Source organism: Theobroma cacao, chromosome 9 (assembly GCF_053813885.1).
Source record: "Theobroma cacao isolate CCN51 chromosome 9, ASM5381388v1, whole genome shotgun sequence".
In the NCBI taxonomy this organism is placed as follows: Eukaryota; Viridiplantae; Streptophyta; class Magnoliopsida; order Malvales; family Malvaceae; genus Theobroma; species Theobroma cacao.
In genome coordinates, this window is record NC_142647.1 from 9,412,442 (window position 1) to 9,433,403 (window position 20,962).

General features: G+C 34.8%; 1 protein-coding gene across 2 annotated transcripts; it reads left to right on the forward strand.

Moving 5' to 3' along the window:
* Positions 1-16,017: 16,017 nt before the first annotated feature.
* On the forward strand, positions 16,018-19,125 carry LOC18589035 (AP2-like ethylene-responsive transcription factor At1g16060). Of its 2 annotated transcripts, XM_018127835.2 has the most exons (8): positions 16,018-16,246; positions 16,339-16,421; positions 16,549-16,557; positions 16,646-16,734; positions 16,829-16,902; positions 17,012-17,062; positions 17,397-17,473; positions 18,240-19,125. In XM_018127835.2, exons 1-8 carry the CDS (start codon positions 16,089-16,091, stop codon positions 18,761-18,763), a joined length of 1,065 nt encoding a protein of 354 aa, XP_017983324.2. In that variant the 5' UTR covers positions 16,018-16,088; the 3' UTR covers positions 18,764-19,125. The 2 variants fall into 2 exon arrangements, with proteins under 2 accessions (XP_017983324.2, XP_088666149.1); XM_088810023.1 differs by lacking the exon at positions 16,549-16,557.
* Positions 19,126-20,962: the final 1,837 nt, after the last annotated feature.

Sequence of the window (20,962 nt, forward strand, 5' to 3'; positions counted from 1 at the left end):
AGCTTCAACCACACAACAAACAACACCTTCAAACAACCATACTACCGGTGAATCAAGAGGATGGCGAAACAAGCAAGAGAAAGTGCAGTTTGACCCAATCCCAATCCCTTATGCTGAACTCTTCACTCAGTTAGTTGCAAACCATCTAGTAGCACCCTTATACATAGAGCCATTAAAACCTTCGTTCCCGAGATGGTATGACACTTCCGCCCATTGTGATTATCATTATGGAATCGAAGGTCACTCGATTGAGAATTGCACGGCATTCAAGCATAAGGTGCAAGGGTTGATCAAGGCAGGAATCCTGAACTTTGAAAAAAAGCCAGAACAGAATGTTAACAACAACCCACTGCCAAATCATGCTGGGGCAGGGGTAAATGCAATTGAAAGGGAGGTGTATGTTAAAAGGAACATTCGGGAAGTGGAAACCTCCATGGAGAAAGTATTTGAAGCCTTGGTAAAAGCCGATATGCTCGAGGTGTGGCCTGAATGTCCTAATGTGAATGACTCACGAGATATCCAAAGACTATGTTGCTTGTACCACGAAGGATGTGTGGGGCATTCAATCCAGGATTGTGGTTCTTTCCGGAAGGAAGTGCAAAGAATGATGGACGAATCAAAGATCGAGTTTTATACGGAAGCTTCAGAGTCAGCAGTAAACATGATATCCAAGGAGTCCACTCACCCAATGAAGATAAAACCTTTGACCATTTTCTACGAACCAAAAAGAGAGTTTGTGGAGGACAAAAACCGTGCCAAGATGATCATCGAAGTCCCTAAACCCTTCCCTTACAAAGACAACAAAGCTGTCCCATGGAACTACAACTGCAATGTACAAGTGTCAGAATCGAAGAAATGGATAGCTGAATCTCAAGATGATGCTGCCAATATAACTAGCGTTTGAGGGATTACCCGCAACGGACGCTGCTATTCACCGAAAGCATTCGAGAATCTCAAGAATGAGAAGGGAGAGGAAAAAGAGCAAAGTCCTAGAGGAGAAGAGGTACAACTTTCGGAATCAACAGATGGCTCAAAAAGATCGGTGACAGAAAAAGAAGCTGCAGAGTTCCTCAAGTTCATCAAACATAGTGAGTACAATGTAGTCGAGCAATTGAACCGGATGCCCGCTCGTATTTCACTACTATCTTTGCTCCTCAGCTCAGAACCACATAGGAACTCTCTGATGAAGATTCTGAACCAAGCATATGTGGATCATGATATCTCAGTTAAAAATTTGGACTACATTGTTGGGAACATTTCGGTGGGTAACATAATATCCTTTAGCGATGAAGAAATCCCTTCTGGAGGTAGAGGAAATTACAAAGCCTTGCACATCACTACCATGTGTAAAGGTTGTACCGTCGCAAAGGTACTGCTTGACAACGGATCGTCCTTAAATGTGATGCCCATGAGGACCTTGGCCCGTTTACCCATCAACATGTCCTACATGCGAAAGAGTCAGATGATCGTAAGAGCTTTCGATGGAACAAGGAGAAAAGTAGTAGGGGACATTGAGATACCGGTAGAAATTGGCCCATGTACCTTTACCATTGAATTCCAGGTTATGGATATTGCTCCTTCATACAATTATTTGTTGGGAAGACCTTGGATACACATGGCTGGGGCCATACCTTCATCTCTTCATCAGAAGGTCAAGTTCATCGTGGAAGGGAAGATTGTCTGTGTTAATGGGGAAGAGGACTTACTCATAAGCAAGCCAGCAGATACGCCTTACGTGGAAGCGGCGGAAGAAGTGCCTGAATGTTCCTTTCGATCCTTCGAGTTCGTTAACACCACGTATGTGGGAGAAGGAACCACACCGCCTATTCCGAGGCTTTCCAAAACCACCAAGATGGTTGTCAGTCAGATATTAGGAAAAGGATACCGAGCAGGGGCAGGATTGGGAAAAGAACTACAAGGCATTAGAAGTCCCATACGTACTACCAAAAATGAAGAAAGGTTTGGCCTGGGGTACGAGCCAACTAAGAAGGAAAGAGAAGAAATGATAGTCGAAAGAAGAAAGGAAAGGCTGGCTCACTTTAAGGGGCATGAGTTGGAAATTCGAGGAATGACATATCCTCATCTTTACAAGACATTCCGATCTGGAGGATGCATCCTTCCTGAATCACTCACCGTTGGGAACCGAGAATCAGTGTCAGCTTTAGGAGGGACCTTTTCTGATTTATCAATATGTGCAACGGAGGAAGGTGAAGAACAGCCAGGAAATGTGGATGAGATTCCTACTACATACCTTGGGCCACCGAATCTAAAGCTGAGCAACTGGACCACCATGAGTTTACCAGTCACTTGTGATTCAATTTCAAAGTAATGCAAACTAAACATCCATGCTTATGCCCAAAAGCATTGGAATTTTATGTATCGGGCTTTTTTATCATTTATCATTTTAATAAATTGACATGCGTAGTGCATTTCTCATATCTCTTCTCATAATTAATCATTTTCATTAGTGTCATTTCATCCCTTTATTTTAACTATTTACCTATGCAATAGCTCTACATATTTCAATTCCCTTTACCTTCCAAGATTCCAAATAATGAATGCGAAGATGATAATGACAGTGGTTTTGAAGTTGATTTTGAAAAAGGTACAAGTGTCAGTGAACTTGACAATACAGGAAACGTGGAGGATTATGATTTAACTCCGGACTTGTTAAGACTAGTAGAACAGGAGGGGAGACAAATTATCCCACATCAAGAGACACTTGAAACGATTAATTTGGGAAATGAAGAAAATAAGAAAGAAGTTAGAATTGGTGTGACGTTGGTGTCAATGGAAAAAGAAAAACTAATAAAGCTACTTCATGAATATGTAGATGTGTTCGCATGGTCTTATCAAGATATGTCAGGACTCAATACAGACATTGTAGCCCATAAACTGCCTTTGAAACCTGAATGCAAACCGATTAAGCAAAAGTTGAGAAGAATGAAACCTGAAATGTTGTTGAAAATTAAAGAAGAGGTGAAAAAGCAGTTCGATGCAGGATTCTTGGAAGTAGCTAAGTACCCTGAATGGGTTGCAAATATTGTCCCAGTTCCTAAGAAAGACGGGAAAGTGAGAATGTGTGTGGATTATCGAGACTTGAATAGAGCTAGCCCAAAAGATAATTTTCCTCTTCCCCACATTGACACCCTTGTTGATAATACTGTCCGCCATTCCATGTTTTCCTTTATGGATGGCTTTTCAGGGTATAACCAAATTAAGATGGCACCAGAGGATAGAGAGAAAACTACCTTCATAACTATGTGGGGGACCTTTTGTTATAAGGTAATGCCATTTGGTTTGAAGAATGCCGGGGTAACTTATCAGCGAGCTATGGTGACTCTCTTCCATGATATGATGCACAAAGAGGTTGAGGTGTATGTGGATGATATGATTGTAAAAGCTCGTAAAACAAAGGACCATGCGACTAATCTTGAAAGATTATTTAAGAGGTTACGAAAATTTCAGCTCAGATTAAATCCGGCAAAGTGCACTTTTGGAGTCACTTCAGGAAAGCTACTGGGTTTCATCGTCAGTGAAAGAGGAATAGAAGTTGACCCAGATAAGGTTCAAGCAATCCGTGATTTGCCCCCTCCCAAGACGCAAAAAGAAGTTAGAGGATTTTTGGGGAAATTAAATTATATAGCCCGGTTCATATCACAACTCACACTCAAATGTGACCCGATCTTCAAACTCCTTCGCAAACACAATCCGGGGGCGTGGAATGAGGAGTGCCAAGTTGCTTTTAACAAAGTTAAAGAATATTTGTTGAGTCCGTCAGTATTGGCACCACCTGTGGTCGGGAGACCCCTCATCTTATACTTAACGGTAAATGAAGGATCCATGGGATGTGTGTTAGGGCAACATGATGAAACTGGTAAGAAAGAAAGGGCAGTTTACTACTTGAGCAAGAAGTTCACTGAATACGAGTCCAAGTATTCCTCGTTGGAAAAGATGTGTTGTGCTTTAGCATGGACGGCGCATCGACTCAGGCAGTACATGCTATATCATACCACTTGGCTCATTGCAAAGTTGGACCCGATTAAATACATCTTCGAGAAACCTTCCTTATCAGGTAGAGTGGCAAGATGGCAAGTGTTATTGTCTGAATATGATATTGTATATGTGTCCCAGAAAGCTATCAAAGGAAGTGTAATCGCAGATTTTCTTGCAGAAAGGGTGGAAGAGGATTATGAACCAATGGAGTTTGAGTTTCCAGATGAGGACTTGATGTCAATATGTCAAACAAGTGGGGAGGAATCAGAGAAAGAGAATTGGAAGATGTTTTTCGACGGAGCTTCGAATGCCTTGGGGCATGGCATAGGGGTCGTGTTAGTATCACCAGAAGGAGATCATTATCCCGTTATAGCTAAACTCAACTTCTATTGCACCAATAATGTAGCTGAATATGAAGCTTGTGTCATGGGCATTCAAGCAGCAATCGAGAGGAAAATTCACATTTTGGAAGTGTATGGGGACTCTGCTTTGGTTATTTATCAGTTGCGAGGAGAATGGGAGACACGTGACTCAAAGTTAGTTCGGTATCACAAGTATGTATCAAAGCTGATTGAAAATTTTGATGAAATTTGCTTCAATCATTTGCCCCGAGAGGAGAACCAAATGGCCGATGCATTAGCCACGCTGGCGGCAATGTTCAAAGTTGGTACCAATGTCAAGATCCAACCCATCATGATTAATCTTCGAGAGTGTCCCGCTCACTGCTCTAGTGTAGAAGAAGAAATAGACGGGAAACCGTGGTACCATGATATTGTGTATTATCTCAAATTTCAGCAGTACCCGGATCAAAGCTCAGAAAATGATAAGAAAACCATTAGAAGGTTGGCAATGAATTTCTTCTTGGATGGGAACATCTTATACAAGAGAAGTAGGGATCAAACGCTTTTGAGATGCGTGGATTCAACCGAAGCTCGGAGAATAGTCGAAGAAGTTCACGAAGGAGTTTGTGGAGCACATGCAAGTGGACATAAGTTGGCGAGACAGGTCATGAGGGCAGGGTATTACTGGCTCACGTTGGAAAAAGATTGTATAGACTTCGCTCGAAAGTGTCACAAGTGTCAGATATATGCGGACAGAATCCACACCCCTGCTAATTCACTGCATGTATTGGCATCACCATGGCCATTCTCAATGTGGGGCATGGATGTGATTGGGTTGATAACCCCGAAGGCATCAAATGGGCATCGATTTATTCTGGTGGCAATTGACTACTTCACTAAGTGGGTAGAAGCAGCATCTTATGCCAATGTGACCCAGAAAGTGGTATGTAAGTTCATCCAAAAGGAAATAATATGCCGCTATGGTCTCCCGGAAAGGATCATCACGGATAACGCTAGTAACCTCAATGGTTCGATGATGAAAGAGGTTTGTGCCAAGTTCAAGATCAAGCATCACAATTCAACACCTTATCGCCCAAAGATGAATGGAGCAGTGGAAGCAGCCAACAAGAACATCAAAAGGATAATTGAAAAGATGACAGATATATACAAAGATTGGCATGAGAAGTTACCTTTTGCCTTGCATGCTTATCGCACAACAGTCCGAACTTCCACGGGAGCTACACCGTTCTCTTTGGTATATGGGATGGAAGCAGTTTTGCCAATTGAAGTGGAAATTCCTTCACTTCGGGTCCTTAAAGAAGTACAGTTGGAAGAAGCCGAAGGGGTTAATGCTCGTTATGAGCAATTGAATCTCATAGAAGAAAAAAGGTTGACAGCACTTTGCCACGGGCAGTTATATCAAAAGAGAATGATGAGGGCATATGACAAGAAGGCACACTCCCGACAGTTCCGAGAAGGAGAATTAGTATTAAAAAGAATTCTCCCGAACCAGCATGATCCTCGTGGGAAATGGACACCGAATTGGGAAGGACCATTCGTGGTGAAGAAAGCTTTTTCAGGAGGAGCACTAATTTTGGCGGAGATGGATGGAAGGGAGTTTCCCAACCCGGTGAATGCCGATGCTGTCAAGAAATATTTTGCATAAAAAATAATAATAAAAAAAAATAAAAAAAAAAGAAGGAGAAGAAAATTTTCAAGTTGAAAACCTGAAAAGGCAGCTTGAATTTGGGAGATGTGTTTAGGGCGAAAACCCGAAAGGGCGGTCTAGACACGAAAAAGGTCCAAATACTACAAAAGCTTAACACAGAAAGGGTGAAGATCATGATCCGAGATGTTCATGCAAAAGGCAAGGGAGCTGACAAATGTGCCTATTTCGGGATAAAATTTTGAGACTACTGTTAATATCTATCGAAATAGTCATTAAGAAAAGACTGTATCCCTTTTGTATTAATCAATTTTCCCTTGTTCCTTGTCATTATACTTGATTGTAGAAACTTCACTTTTTTCTAATGAAAAATAGCCTTTCACTCCCAACAATGCCCTCATTTCCATTCTGCCAAAAGAGGAGATATGAGTACATTGCATTGCATTTGCCATAAAATTAAAATGATACTTAATAAAGAGCATGATAAAGTAAGAAATGTTTGCAATATTTTGAAAAAAAAAAAAAAAGATCGTAATTGACAGGGAATGAAATGGAGTCTAAGAAGAGAAAGAAAGGAATGGAATTAGCAATAGAATGGAGCACAGTAAAAATGTGAAGAGTGATTGGACCATGCATATGATAGAAGAAGAAAACAGTTATGAGCAATGAATTGAGGAAGACGAGAGATCAGAAATGTGATCGATTCATCCCCCATTGATCAAAGAAAAGGCTCTAAAAACACTAAAAAAAGGGAAACTGATGAAGATGAATTGACATGTTCAAAATTTAAAGTAATTGAAAAAAAGGGAAATTCATCTTTAAAATTATATGAATTTCAGATGAGGAATTGATTATTTTTCACCATTTCAAAAAAGGAAAAAGGTTTCGTTGCCTCAGTTTTGAGGAGTTCATTTTAAAGTTTCAGTGCCTCAGTTTTGAGGAGTTCATTTTTAAAGTTTCAGTGCCTCAGTTTTGAGGAGTTTATTTTTAAGATCTCGTTGCCTCAGTTTTGAGGAGTTCATTTTAAAGTTTCAGTGCCTCAGTTTTGAGGAGTTCATTTTTAAAGTCTCGTTGCCTCATTTTTGAGGAGTTCGTTTTTAAAGTCTCGTTGTCTCATTTTTGAGGAGTTCATTTTAAAAGTCTTGTGGCCTCAGTTTTGAGGAATTTATTTAAACCATATATATATATATATAAATACAATAATAATAATAATATATATATATATATATATATAATAAAAATTTGGTAAGAGAATTAAAGAATTTAGTCAAATACAGTGTCTACGTCTTTGCACTATTTCGAATTTTCGAAAAGCTCAAAGAAGGGCAGCTGTAGACACTAAATTATAAACAAGGAAAAATTAAAAATATAATAAACAAAAAAAAAAGAAAAAAGACAGGAGAGAGGTACGACTGGCAGGGTGTGGACGCACCCTGCCAGGCACCTCTCTCACCTGCCAGACGCGAATTTTTCGCATCTGGCAGGGTAGTGGAATTGCCCCCCTGATGCCCTGGGACAAGGCAATGGAGAGTACCCCCTCCAGAGCCCAGAAATCGGGTATAAAGGGGAGGGGGATCCGAGCAGACAAGGGAGGAGGAGCCTGCAACAAAAAATCCCAGCAGCCACATCAAAAAAAAATCAAAGAGAGATATCCAAAAAGAACCAAAAAAGGAGAAAACGTGTTCAGGGAGAGTGAATAAGGGAGTCCGGCCAGAGAAGACCATCGACGCCGCCAGATCTGTCGCTGGAAGGAAGAGCCGATCCAGGACAGCCGCGACGCCACCGGTTGGGGGAGAGCCGACTTGACCCACTTCGCAAGGAGGAGCTCGCCGGCGGAGAAGGAACCAGACCATCGACGCCGCCAGATCTGTCGCTGGAAGGAAGAGCCGATCTAGGACAACTGCGACGCCACCGGTTGGGAGAGAGCGGACTTGACTCACGCCGCAAGGAGGAGCTCGCCGGCGGAGAAGGAACCAGACCATCGACGCCGCCAGATCTGTCGTTGGAAGGAAGAGCCGATCCAGGACAGCTGCGACACCACCGGTTGGGGAAGCCGACCGTAAGAGTTCGCCGGCGTGAGATTTCCTGCAGGTTGACAGCCAAGGGGAGTTCGCCGGCGTGAGGAGGGGAAATCCGACAGAGGAAGAGTGTAGAGAGAAGTCAGAGAGTTTATAGGTAGAGAGAGAAAGTGGAAGGGAGAAATAGGAAGAAAAGGAAGAATAGGGGGGTTTTATAGTTAGTGCTTAAAGCTAAACGGTGTCGTTTTGAGGAATACGTTTGGGCAGCTCAAGGACATTCAAAACGACTGCGTTTTGGCTCAGGAAGGCTGAATACTTGGGGCATGCTCACGGGCGTTCTGCCGGACTGATGCGTATTGGGCTAAGTCGGGCTTGAATCTTGGGTAAGTTTTAAATATTGGGCTTTTGTTGGTGTTAGTTATGATGATTTTCTTAATGTAGTCTTTTGTTAGTAAAATAATGGGGACATAGTATAATAATATGATAATATAAATTAAAAATATAAAAAATAATAATGAGTAAAAAAAAAAATCAAAATCATTAAAATAGAAAATATGTATAAAAAATAGGTAAATAACAAAACAACAATAATAAAATATAAATATAAACGAATGAAACAAATGGTAGGCTAAAAGATTAAATTAAGAAATTAAAAAATTATTAGATTAAGCATTAAAATAATAAAATAGGTATGAGAATCAATATCAGAAAGTTAACCCTTTTAATATATATATATATATAATTAATAAAATAATTTGCCGATGATGGGATAATCGATCGGGATGCGAGAAGTCGCAATCCCGAGCTTATGTTCCCTAGGCTCGGAATCCGAATCAAGGCCCCACCAGTATGATGGGAGGGTCTCGTTTTCAAGATTCTGAAATCCATAATAAATAAAGAACTTGATTATACAAAGAAAGTTACTTGATGAAATCACTTGATAAAAATAAATAATAAGTAATAAAATAATGATAAAGTGATAACAATTCAAATATATAATAAATAATTAATTTGTGAAAATACAATATATATATGACATTAAATAAGTAAATAAATAAATAAATAATAATAAAAAATGACTAATTTAAAAGTAAGCATTGAGTATTAAGTGGCATAAAGAAATGTGAAGATAAAGATAAAAAAAATAATAAATAAGATCTTAGGCGTTAGGTTCGAATAAAAATCGCTTATGAAAAATATAATAATAATAAAATATAAGAATATATAAAAATAGTACAATAAAAATACATATAATTTCTATTCACTAAAATAACATAGAATTATAAGCAATTTATCTAAGTATAAATGGAAAACATAAGAATTTAGAACAAAAAATGTAAAGTATAAAAAAAATAATAATAATAAGAAATAAGAATAGAAAATATGATAATAAAATGTATAATAAAATAAAAATAATTAATAATAACAAAAAACATAGATAATTGCATTAGCATGGCATATATGTATTGCATCATACATATCATTGCATATAAATATTTCTGTTTCCGAGTTTAAGCCCCGATGATGGGATCTTTCGGGGATCCTGCGAAGGCGGGTATTCCTCGAAAAGTTCCTTAGGTGAAAAGATGTCCTCGGGTCCCACCAGTATGATGGGAGGGCTCGAGAACCATCTTTAATAAAAGGTTTTTACCCGAATTGGGTTCATTATGCATAAAAATATTATTTTAAAAAAGAAAACGTACGATGACCCCGATGACGGGAATTATTCGTCGAATTTGCGAAGGCGAGTTTCTCGGATAATTCCCTAGGTTAGAGAATATCCCGAGTCCCACCAGTATGATGGGCGGATTCGAAAAATATCCTCGATAAAAGGTTATTTGTCCGGCATTTTTATCTCACGCCATGCATTTCATCTCGCCACCCATTTGCATTCCATTTTAGGTTAAATAGGAGATAAAATAAAAAATAATAATTAATGAAATCTAGTGAAATTAAAAATTAAAGCCCAATAGGATAATCTAAAAATGGTACCGTTCATGGAACGGGCGTCCGAGGGGTGCTAATCCTTCCCCGGGCGTAACCGTACTCCCGAACCTAGATCCAGAAAATTGTAGACCGATTTAAGGTTCTTTTCGGTGGGCTTAAAATTAATTTAAGTTTTCATCGATTAGAATCGAGTCAATAGGTGACCAATCGCACCTAGTAAAAAAGATTGGTGGCGACTCCTAGTTTAATTTTTAGTGAGTTTTCACATTCACGTCTAGCGGTCGGGTTCCTGGACCCGCACGTTACGACAGTATGTAACAACTTTTTTTTTCAGCATGGCGTGCAATAACATTTTTTTTAAATATGGTGTGTAATAACAACATTTTTTAAACATGACGTGTAACTTGGTCTCTATCTTTGTATTTCATTAGACATAAACTCTTAGAATTAAATATCTTCACGATAGAGATAAAGTTTAAAATCAAAAAGAAATTTGACATGGAAAGGACGATGTATTGAAAAGTTATTCTACTACTAGGATGAAATAGATTTGGATAAAAAGATATAATTCAAAATCCTCAAAATTGGATAATTAGCTTTTAGGGTTATTTTATTTGTTACATTTCCTGTAATCACAAAAAAAGAGGAAATTATGAAAAATGGTCAACCTCATAAGGCCATTTCAAAAAGAGCCTTAATATAAAGTCAACTGTTTTTACCCAATTTTGTTCATGAATTGACAAAAATGCCCTTAAAGCCATTTAAATAAATTAAATCATTTATCACAATTTTCTCTCATAATTCCTTTCTTCGACATCCGTCTGCTATGCTCTCGATTTCTCTCTCTTGCCATCCAGCTCTCTCTAATTTTATCCATTTCTTTCTCCCACATCCATCTGCTGTGCTTTCGATTTTTCTCTCCCACCATCCAGCTCTCTTTAATTTTACCACCATTGCTATCTTTCTCTGTCTATTTCTCGTCATATTGTCGTCAATTGACAGACTAAAGAGCAACGATGACATTAATGTGTATTCTTGGGTTTATTGATTTACATTCATAGAACCTTAAAATTGATGGATTAAAGTTATATAAGTGAATCTGTAAATTAAAACATTGTCCAGAATTGTTACACGTCATGCCTGTATGTAACAAATCTATTGAAAATAACATAGTTTAAACATAACATGTAATTTAATCTCTATTTTTGTATTTCACTAGAACATAACATAAACTCTTGGAGTTAAACATTTTAAATATGAAATATAATAATTTTATATTCAATATGACATATAATAACTTTTTTTTAATATGATATGTAACTTGATCTCTATCTTTGTATTTCACTAGAATATAAACTGTTGGAATTAAATACCTTAAACATGGTGTGCAATAATTTTTCTTTTCAACATAACATGTAACTTGGTCTCTATATTTGTATTTTATTAGGAGAAAAACTCTTGGAGTTAAATACTTTAAACATGATATGTAGTAAATTTTTTTTCAAAATGGCGTGTAACGACTTTTTTTTTTTTAACATGGCATGTAACTTAGTTTCTATCTTTGTATTTTTCTAAGACTTTTACTCTTGGAATTAAACACTTTAAACATGATGTGTAACAACATTCTTTTTTCAACATAGTGTGTAATAACATTTTTTTGAACATGGCGTAAAACAATATTATTTTTTAAGCATGGCGTGTAACTTGGTCTCTATCTTCGTATTTCACAAGGATATAAACTTTTAGAGTTAAACACCTTAAATATGACGTGTAACAATTTTTTTTAACATAACGTGTAATAACATATTTTACTAGGTGTCCTGAGTTAGTCCTTTTATCGAAACTCTTACAGCAACTATATACTACCACTACATCTTTAGGGCTACTGCTATCAAGGCTTTGGGCTCCTTCCGCAACAACCCTACCAATTAAAGAAAAAAAAAAACAAAAGACTCATTGAAAACTAAAATTGCTTTGTCTTCACTTATCTTTTTCTTTTTCAGTATTTGTTCGTTTATGTGTACGAGAGGATAATTATGATGATGACCTTTCTTTCTTCTTTTACATCTTTCTTTTTTTATAATTTAAATATTTTGCTATTAGCTTTTGCACCTCTATATCATTGTTCCTGAGTAATAGTGGTTTTGACTTTTTCTTTAAAAAAACAATATATTTTTTAACACGTGTGCTTGAATATGAGAAGGTTTCATTAAAAGCAATTTTATTTGAAAATATTTTATTTTGGCTAAAAACAGTTAAGATTAAAAAAAGAGTTATTTTTTAAAATACTTTATGTTTGAGAGCTTAAAAAAATCATTATTAAAAAAAAATGACGTGTTACAACATTTTGTTTTAACACGTTTACTTAATATATGAGGAGATTTAATTAAAGATAATTTTGTTCAAAAATTTTTTCTTTTAGTTAAAAACAATTAAAATTAAAAAGAATGTTACTTTTGAAAACACCTTATCTTTGAGGACTAAAAAAAAAATTATCCTCAAATATTAATATTTTTATGATGATTTAAGATTTATTGATGTTAAATTTTATTATATTTGATAAGTATTATGATGTGTATAATTTTTTATTGTAAATTTGACTAATAAAACTATATATTAATTGTACATATTCTAATTTAATCATTTTTTAAAGTTTTAATTTAATCATTTTAATTGTGTTAATTGTGTAAACATCTTATAAATTGTTTAAATTTTAATCAAGTTAATTTTATCATGTTTTATAAAATTTAGTCTGAACACATTTAATAAATGTATTAATCGTGTTATATCATGTTACACATTAATTAAACGTATCTATGTACGTGTTTAAGATTTTGACACGATTAATTAATTGTGTAATATTCGTATTTATTTATATACATGTTAATACTTTATTTTTACATAACACAGTTAAGACATGAAAATATGAATTGTCATATTTACATGTGACAGATGAGCTAATAATATGAATATGCATGCAACGTGGTTAAGGTTAGTTGAAGTGAAAAAGTCACATAAGACAACTTTTAATTTCTAACTGTTAAATGATCAAAGTAATAATTTTTATAAACATTGCCCATGAAAATATAAAATTTTAAAATTGACGGAGCAAAACAAAGATTTATGAAAAGCTAAGAGAGTAAATGGTAAGGTATCCAAGTTTAGTAAGAGTCTATGCGCCACTTGAGAACAATATAGTTAGGAATTAGCATGGAGAAAACTGGGTTGGTGTTTTTAAGTGCGTATTAATGACAAATTTTAATTAGGGAGAGGATACATATAACTTAAGGCTTGTAGTTTAATAGGGTTAGAGTATATTAATTGCCCTTATTCGTATTGAAGTAATAGGGGCAACGAATGGTTAAAAGTTAATAGTGTACATATATAGGTGTTATGTTCACCTTGCAAGGCAGTACACGGTACCATGTAGGTAGAACTATTTAGCATAAATAAACTTACTATAGCTGTGATCCAAAATCCTCACGTGTTGCCTTTGCAGAGGAGTTTTACCTAGAAACATTAAGGCAACCTTATAGTTAATATACATTTACACATGTTGAAATTGTAACAACCTAAAAAGGTCTTTAGCACAATTCTCTAGCAAGCCTATTAATTCATCAAGGCATAATATCTCAAAAAAAAAATTCTAGATTATTCAGGAATATTCAAATAAATTCTTTATTCTGTTATTGTGATCAATTAAATCTTAATATTTTTATTTTGAGTCCAATGAACTATTGTTAGTCACAAAATGCCACTTGTTATTTTATGTCACATGATATTGATGTGATATGCTGACATGTTATAATAGATGATGACATGATATGATGATATAGCATTTTCATCCTCCACATTAATGTTACGTGAGTATAAAATGAAAAGTGACATTTTGACTAATGACAATTAGTCAACAGTCAGTTATAAAGCTCTATTTAGCTCAAAATAAAAGGAGATGGATTTTATTGAATGTAATAGAACAATAAGAATTTATTTGAAATTTTTGAATAATTCAGAGACTTTTTCAAGTATTACGTGATTCATCAATCACACTCAAATTAATTGATACTAATTAGAATGTGAGGATGAATTGTAAATCATTAGTGATGAAAAAATAGTAAAGAAAAGATGTGAAGTTGTTGATTTCTCACGTAAGTGCACGTATCGTTAACAAATAATATAGTAATGAAGTAGAGTATCGTTTCTACGGAGAATTGTTTAATTCCTACTATTAACTACTAAAATTATAACACCCTAATTTTATTCAAATAATTAAAATAAAAAAAATTAAAACTAAAATTAAATATTAAATAAAACTAACTGAACTACCAGATCTATGCTTATAATATTCCTCAATATTTCATTTGATTATTGTCTCTCTCTCTTAACTTAGTTTAATGGATTTAATTGCTAACATAGAGTCCTAAATTATTTACAAGTCTCTGTTGAGTTTCTTATAAAAATATCTCTTCCAATTAATTTACTATACGTCTATGCAAATTAAATTGAAGAAAGATTCATTAAGTTTGTGCTCTAATTTTGGCTACGTATGACTTATAAGTGTATGTCTACCCTATATGCAAATCATATCACCTAATCAACTAAGTGTATTCGATCATGCGCTATTTTATTCAAGGTTTACCTAAATCTACTTCGTCAAAGCTTAACCTAGGTTTCCAATTCAATATAATTGGTGATCAGACAATTAAAAGCATTAAGAATAGAATAAAATAAACAACGAAAATCTATCAAACATAAGAAAAAAGAGATAAATAATTCAGACTACATAATGAGTTCAATCATAATCTTAGATTAAGAATTTAGTTCCTCACCAAGTCACACATTATTATCGAATATAGTTTAAACAATCAAAACAAACTAAGAAAATAAGAGAATAATAAAAAAGAATAAACTCAAGAATTATAATCTCGATCTTCCAAGCCTTCTGAAATCCTTCAAAATCTTCTATCTTCAATGACTTTGTGGCTTGACTCTCAGCTTTTAATCTGGTGTTATACCAAGTTGGATGAAGAAAAAAGTCAATTTCAGCTGGGATTTCTTTATTAGACTGTGTAGTTTTGCTAAATTAATTAGCAGAAATCGTAATTACTCCAGGACTGCTACAGTATATCAAATTCGATAAGATTTTTGACCATTCTATAGATCGAACTGGGTAAAGTGGTTAACATGAAAGTTGTAGATCTTTCTCTTATCTTTCCAATGGTCAAAAAATTGCTTCATTTGAAGTTTTGTAGAGAAAGTTATGGCTAAAATACCGAAATATATGCATTAGAAGTTTGCACCTCAAAATTGCTCTCCTTCTTTTACTAAAATTCTTTATTCAAACACCTACAAAAGTACAAATAAATCAATAACAACCTATCTTAATCACATTAACATCAAATTAAATATAAAATTAACTAAGATTAGATTGACTCACCTAAAATAACTAATTTAAGATAATTAAATAAAATCTATTAATTTATACGCATTACTACAAAAACTTAACCAAATTATTATTAAAATTAAACTCAAATAACTCTATATCATAAAGTTATCAGAATACATTTATGTTTTGATCTTATTGCTCCAAATACAACTAAAGTGAATTGAAATGTTGTCTTATTCTTTGTAACAAAACAAATAAGCTCTACGCGTTTCATATAGCTCAAGTCGTTTAAAAAAGAATAAAGGTGACAGTATGAATACAGCAAAGAGATATTAGATTGATTACGAGGTAGAAAACGAAACAAGGGAATAAGTAAAGGGGGATCCATCAGCCTATAATCTGTAGGCAGGGAGGCTAAATTCATAATTTAAGGTCTTAATTGTGATTAAGACAGCTCATTGTTAGGTAAAGACAAGAGAGAAAGAGGGCTCAAGCCGGTTAAAGACGGCAAAATTATAATTTTTTCTTTGTAGCCGGCTATTTGTACTTTTGCCACCACACAACCTTCCAAGCCCATATTTCTTTTTTAAGTCTCCTCTCATCATCCCTTTATAACCCTCTTCATTGGAGGACTTAGTCGTATCATTCCGAATTCCTTTTTGTTTTTAAATCACTTTTCACTCATCTTCTTTCTTTCCTTGACGTACGTAGCTGAGAATTGATCATCAGGTTTCATGGGGAAACTATCACTGCAGAACCAGAAAAACAATGCACAAAATAATAACTTTAATAATACTACGAGTAATGGTGTTACCAAGGTGAAGAGAACTAGGAGAAGTGTTCCAAGAGACTCACCTCCTCAGCGTAGCTCGATTTATCGAGGGGTCACTAGGCAAGTCTTTTTGGTTATTACTTGCTAGCTAGTATTTGTTTATCTTGATTTTGGTTACCTGACATGCATGTTAATTTATGTGATTGTTTCAGGCATAGGTGGACAGGTCGATATGAAGCTCATCTATGGGACAAGTATTGCTGGAATGAATCACAAAATAAGAAAGGACGCCAAGGTTCATTTCCTTTTTCCCCTTATTGATCTTGTTCATATTTCTCAATGGAATTATATACGGAGCAAAGTTTATTGATTTAGTTTTCTCCTCCTTTATGGTGCTGCTGCTGCTATGTACTCAAATGAAGTCTACCTTGGTATGTTAACTACTACTTAGTGAGTGAAAATTTTTAATGCTGTTCTTTTTTTTTAACCTCACACATTTGGAAAATTTACATTTTCCAGGTGCTTATGATGATGAAGAAGCTGCTGCACATGCTTATGATTTAGCAGCACTCAAATACTGGGGTCAAGATACCATTCTTAACTTTTCGGTAATCTTATATTCTTATTAGCATTGTTTATTTTCATGTGGTTTTTAAGAAGACTGAGGAAGAAACTTACTATTTTACCATTAACAATACGCAGTTATCAACATACCAGAAGGAATTGAAAGAAATGGAGGATCAGTCTAGGGAAGAGTATATTGGATCTTTGAGAAGGTAAGATTGATGACTGATGATGAGAATTTATCAATAAGAAGGATTCATGTGAGAAGCAAGTATACGTTTATGCATTGAGTTAATCATGTATTTGGTCTTGAATGTGCAGGAAATCTAGTGGTTTCTCTCGGGGAGTTTCTAAATACAGAGGTGTTGCTAGGTACTTGTTTATAGTTTTATCTCGTTTCTTCTTCATTTCCGTCTTTTGTGAGTGAAAGCTTCAAATTGTTTGTGTACAAAGCTCTCAACAAAGGATTTATAAAAAATTTTATATTTAGGCGGATCTATATGGCTATAAGTACTCCAGCATTAACAAATTGCAATAGCTAGTGGATAATATATATATATATATATCATATGTATATGTACATATACATACATGCACTTTTGCAGCATCTCAGTTATCTTTCTGATAATCTACATCTCAAATGCAACATTCATTTGTTACAGACTTTGTAGTATTTACTTGTTTAAATTTTAATGTCGATGGACAGACATCATCACAATGGGAGATGGGAGGCTCGCATTGGCAGAGTCTTTGGCAACAAGTACCTCTATCTTGGTACATATGGTATTTGCCATTTCCCTTTTTTTTTTTATTCTTTGTCTTTTCCTTTTACTGTTTCCAAATCCAAAACAAGCTAGACTCGCCAAATGCATATGTAAGAAGCAAAACCCCCAGAAGAAAACCAAAGAGAAAGAAGTTAAGAAAAGTTAGACTTCTCTCTGATTACAAAACATATGGGTACTATTTCTGTGCCATAGATGGATTAAATAAGAGTTGTTTTTCGTTTTCTTGTTGGCCATTACTTTCAGAGTTTGTGACGTTTATTAAATGGACATTCACCTGTAAACATATTTAATGTCCTGACTAGTTTTTCCTACCCAATAGCAGAGGCTAGCTCACTTTTTAGATTCATTAATTGATTAAAATATTCCAAAATCTAGATTGAAAAGTACAAGTGAGTTGATCAGAATTGATCTTCGAGGTTGTCAAACAAACACTAGAATCTTATAGAGTCTTAATCATATATGAACTCACAATGGAAAGAGGGCAAGCACATCTTACAATTATATGTTTGTTACTTTTTCTTATAATTTCTTTGGAAGCTGGGGCAACCCAAAATCTACCAGATACTTAGCATACACTTGTTGAGAAGGATTGCATCAGTTAACTTAGTAGATATGTTCCACCAACCTTAACAAATGTTTCATATCTAAATACAAGTGAAGAAAATTTCAACCTCTCCCCACTAAATTTTATTCAAAAAGGAATCACTTTCAGCCTATTCTCGCTACAAAATTGTCCCCTAATCTGTTCATTGACTTTTTTGCAGCTACACAGGAAGAAGCTGCCACAGCATACGATATGGCTGCGATAGAGTACCGGGGATTAAATGCAGTGACAAACTTTGATTTAAGCCGTTACATCAAATGGCTTAAGCCTAATCAGACCAACACCGAAAGTAACCCTAACCCTAAGATAGAATCTACTTCAACAGTAACAACAAGCCCTACTCAAGAACTTAACCTAAACTTCGTCAACAACAACCAGTTGCAAGCCTCCAACCCTAGTGATCAATCCTTGCTGACTCAGCCACGGCCTGCGAATGCCACTTCAGCCCTAGGGCTTCTTCTTCAATCGTCAAAATTCAAGGAGATGATGGAGATGACTTCGGCTGCTGATCACTGCCAATTGACACCAGCGGTATCTGAACCAGTGCCATGCAGCTTCCCTGAAGACATACAAACTTACTTCGGATGTCAAGATTCGAGCAGTTATGGAGATGTTGATGATATTATTTTTGGTGAGCTTAACTCCTTCATGCCACCAATGTTTCAATGCGACTTTGATGCCTAGAGGAAGCTAATTTTAGTGATTATCTATATATATATATATATATATGCATCGAGGATGACTTGTCCCTAACGTTTCTTATTTATTACTTATATATATACCAATAAAGATGTGTAGGTGCTTTGTGAATACAAAAGCCCTATCTAGGATCAGATTTGGCTGAAGTGGAAAGAGTGGTAGGAGTTTAGATTTGACTAAGCCTAGAAATTAAACATTATATAAAGGTAGAAAAGGCTAAGAAGGGAAAGGATATACAGTTAGATGAGAAGAAAATACGTAGCTTCTTCATTGCAGGGTATCATGAAGTGACAAAAGATGGCGGCTGATCAATACATTTGGTTCATTTCTTGTAGATTAGAGAAGAAACTAAGCAGTTGTATTTAAGATAAATTTTTTTTTCTATGAATAAGAAATCAATACTCGATCATCAGCAACTAAATATCTGATCCCTTCCATTGTTTATTTGCCTGCTATTTGATAAGCATCATTTTGTAAAGAGAAATGTTTAGTGCATTGAGTATTCTAAAGTATAATCGATCTAAGGTCACAATTATCCATCAAATCAATAAGTTCCCACAAGTGTATTAAGCCACACGTACGATAAGCAGTTCTAGAGTTGAATATGTGCTCAAATGTTTAAATATTGAAGAGAAGAAGCCACCTTGAAGCAGCAAACAGATGAGCCAAGAAAATTTGTATTAATTTAACCAGGAATATCAATGAGCACTGACAAAAAGGAAAAATAAAGAATTGATTTTTAAACAAATGACAAATTTCTCTTTTGATCAATCGGAACATAGTTTAATCAAAATGGTCACATACACGACTAATAGCATTGATAATTTTTTATATAATTTTATGTATACATATATTATATAATATAATAAATTAAGTAATATTTAGTTTTCAAAGAAACTTACTAGTGCTAAGATCAGTGAGGATCTTTTCACGGCAAAGCCTGAAGTTTTCTGCATACAAAACTTTGTTGACATTCTTAATTAAAGAGGTGTTGTTGTAATAATTAAGTTAAATTAAGGTGATGAATTGTTAAATCTAAGAATTAAGAAAGCAAGTCGATATCCAAGAAAAGTAATGGTGTATTTATTTCTCTTATCCCCTGACTATTGGATGGTCAATTCCAATTGTCAACGACCGCACGTCATGGTACATTCCAGCCAAACTCTCATGGCACGTTTGGTTCGCGGAATAGATAGGAATGGAATAGAATAGTTATTACGTGAGAATATAATGAGGTGAGAATACAATAGAATAAGTATTATGTAGTTTGGTATGATGAATGGAATAGAGTAGGAATAATTATTATGACTTATTACAGTGTTTGGTTGGTAACAATAGCTTTAGAATAGGAAAGGAATAGAAAATAAAAAGACAAAAATACCATTTATTATATTTAATTATTTTTTATTTTATTTTTAAATATTAATAATTTATAATTAATTAAAATATTAATAATTAATAATTTAAATATCAATATTTTAATATAATTTAATTACTAATATTTTAATTAATAATATTTTTATTTATAATTTAATAATATTATTATTAAAATATTAATAATTTTTATTTTTATATTCATTAAAAATTTAATATATTAATAATTTAATAAATAAAACATTAATAATTTAAAATATTAATATTTAATATTTTAATCATATTAATATTAATAATGTTTAAATTATATATAAAATATTAATATTTTAAATTTTATAAATAATTTATTCTTTTTATTCTATTTTTTTCCTTTTTCTTTTTTTCTTTTTCATGGGCCGGTCACCGGAAAGGCGACCGGTGTAACAAAACGCCGATCTGGCGCACCATGTGGCCTGATCTGGCCACTACGACATCAGATCGGCGCTTCCCCGCGGTTGGATCTGGCCGTGGAGTGCCAGATCCAATCGTGGGATCTGGTCGGGATGCACCAGATCCGGTGCTTCCCGCTGCCAGATCTGGCTGAATCTCCGTTTGAATATTGTCCGACCATATTCGGTCATAAAATCACCGTCGCAGCCGCTTTCGTCGCCATCGCAATCGCCGTCGCTTCTGCTGCCGTCGCCATCGTTGCCGCCACTAACATCATCTCCGGCGTTGATGCCACTTAGAGAGAGAATAAGAGAGGAAAGAACATGAGAAGAGAGAGAAAGAAGAAGGGAAAATGAGAAAAAAAAAAAATATATATATATA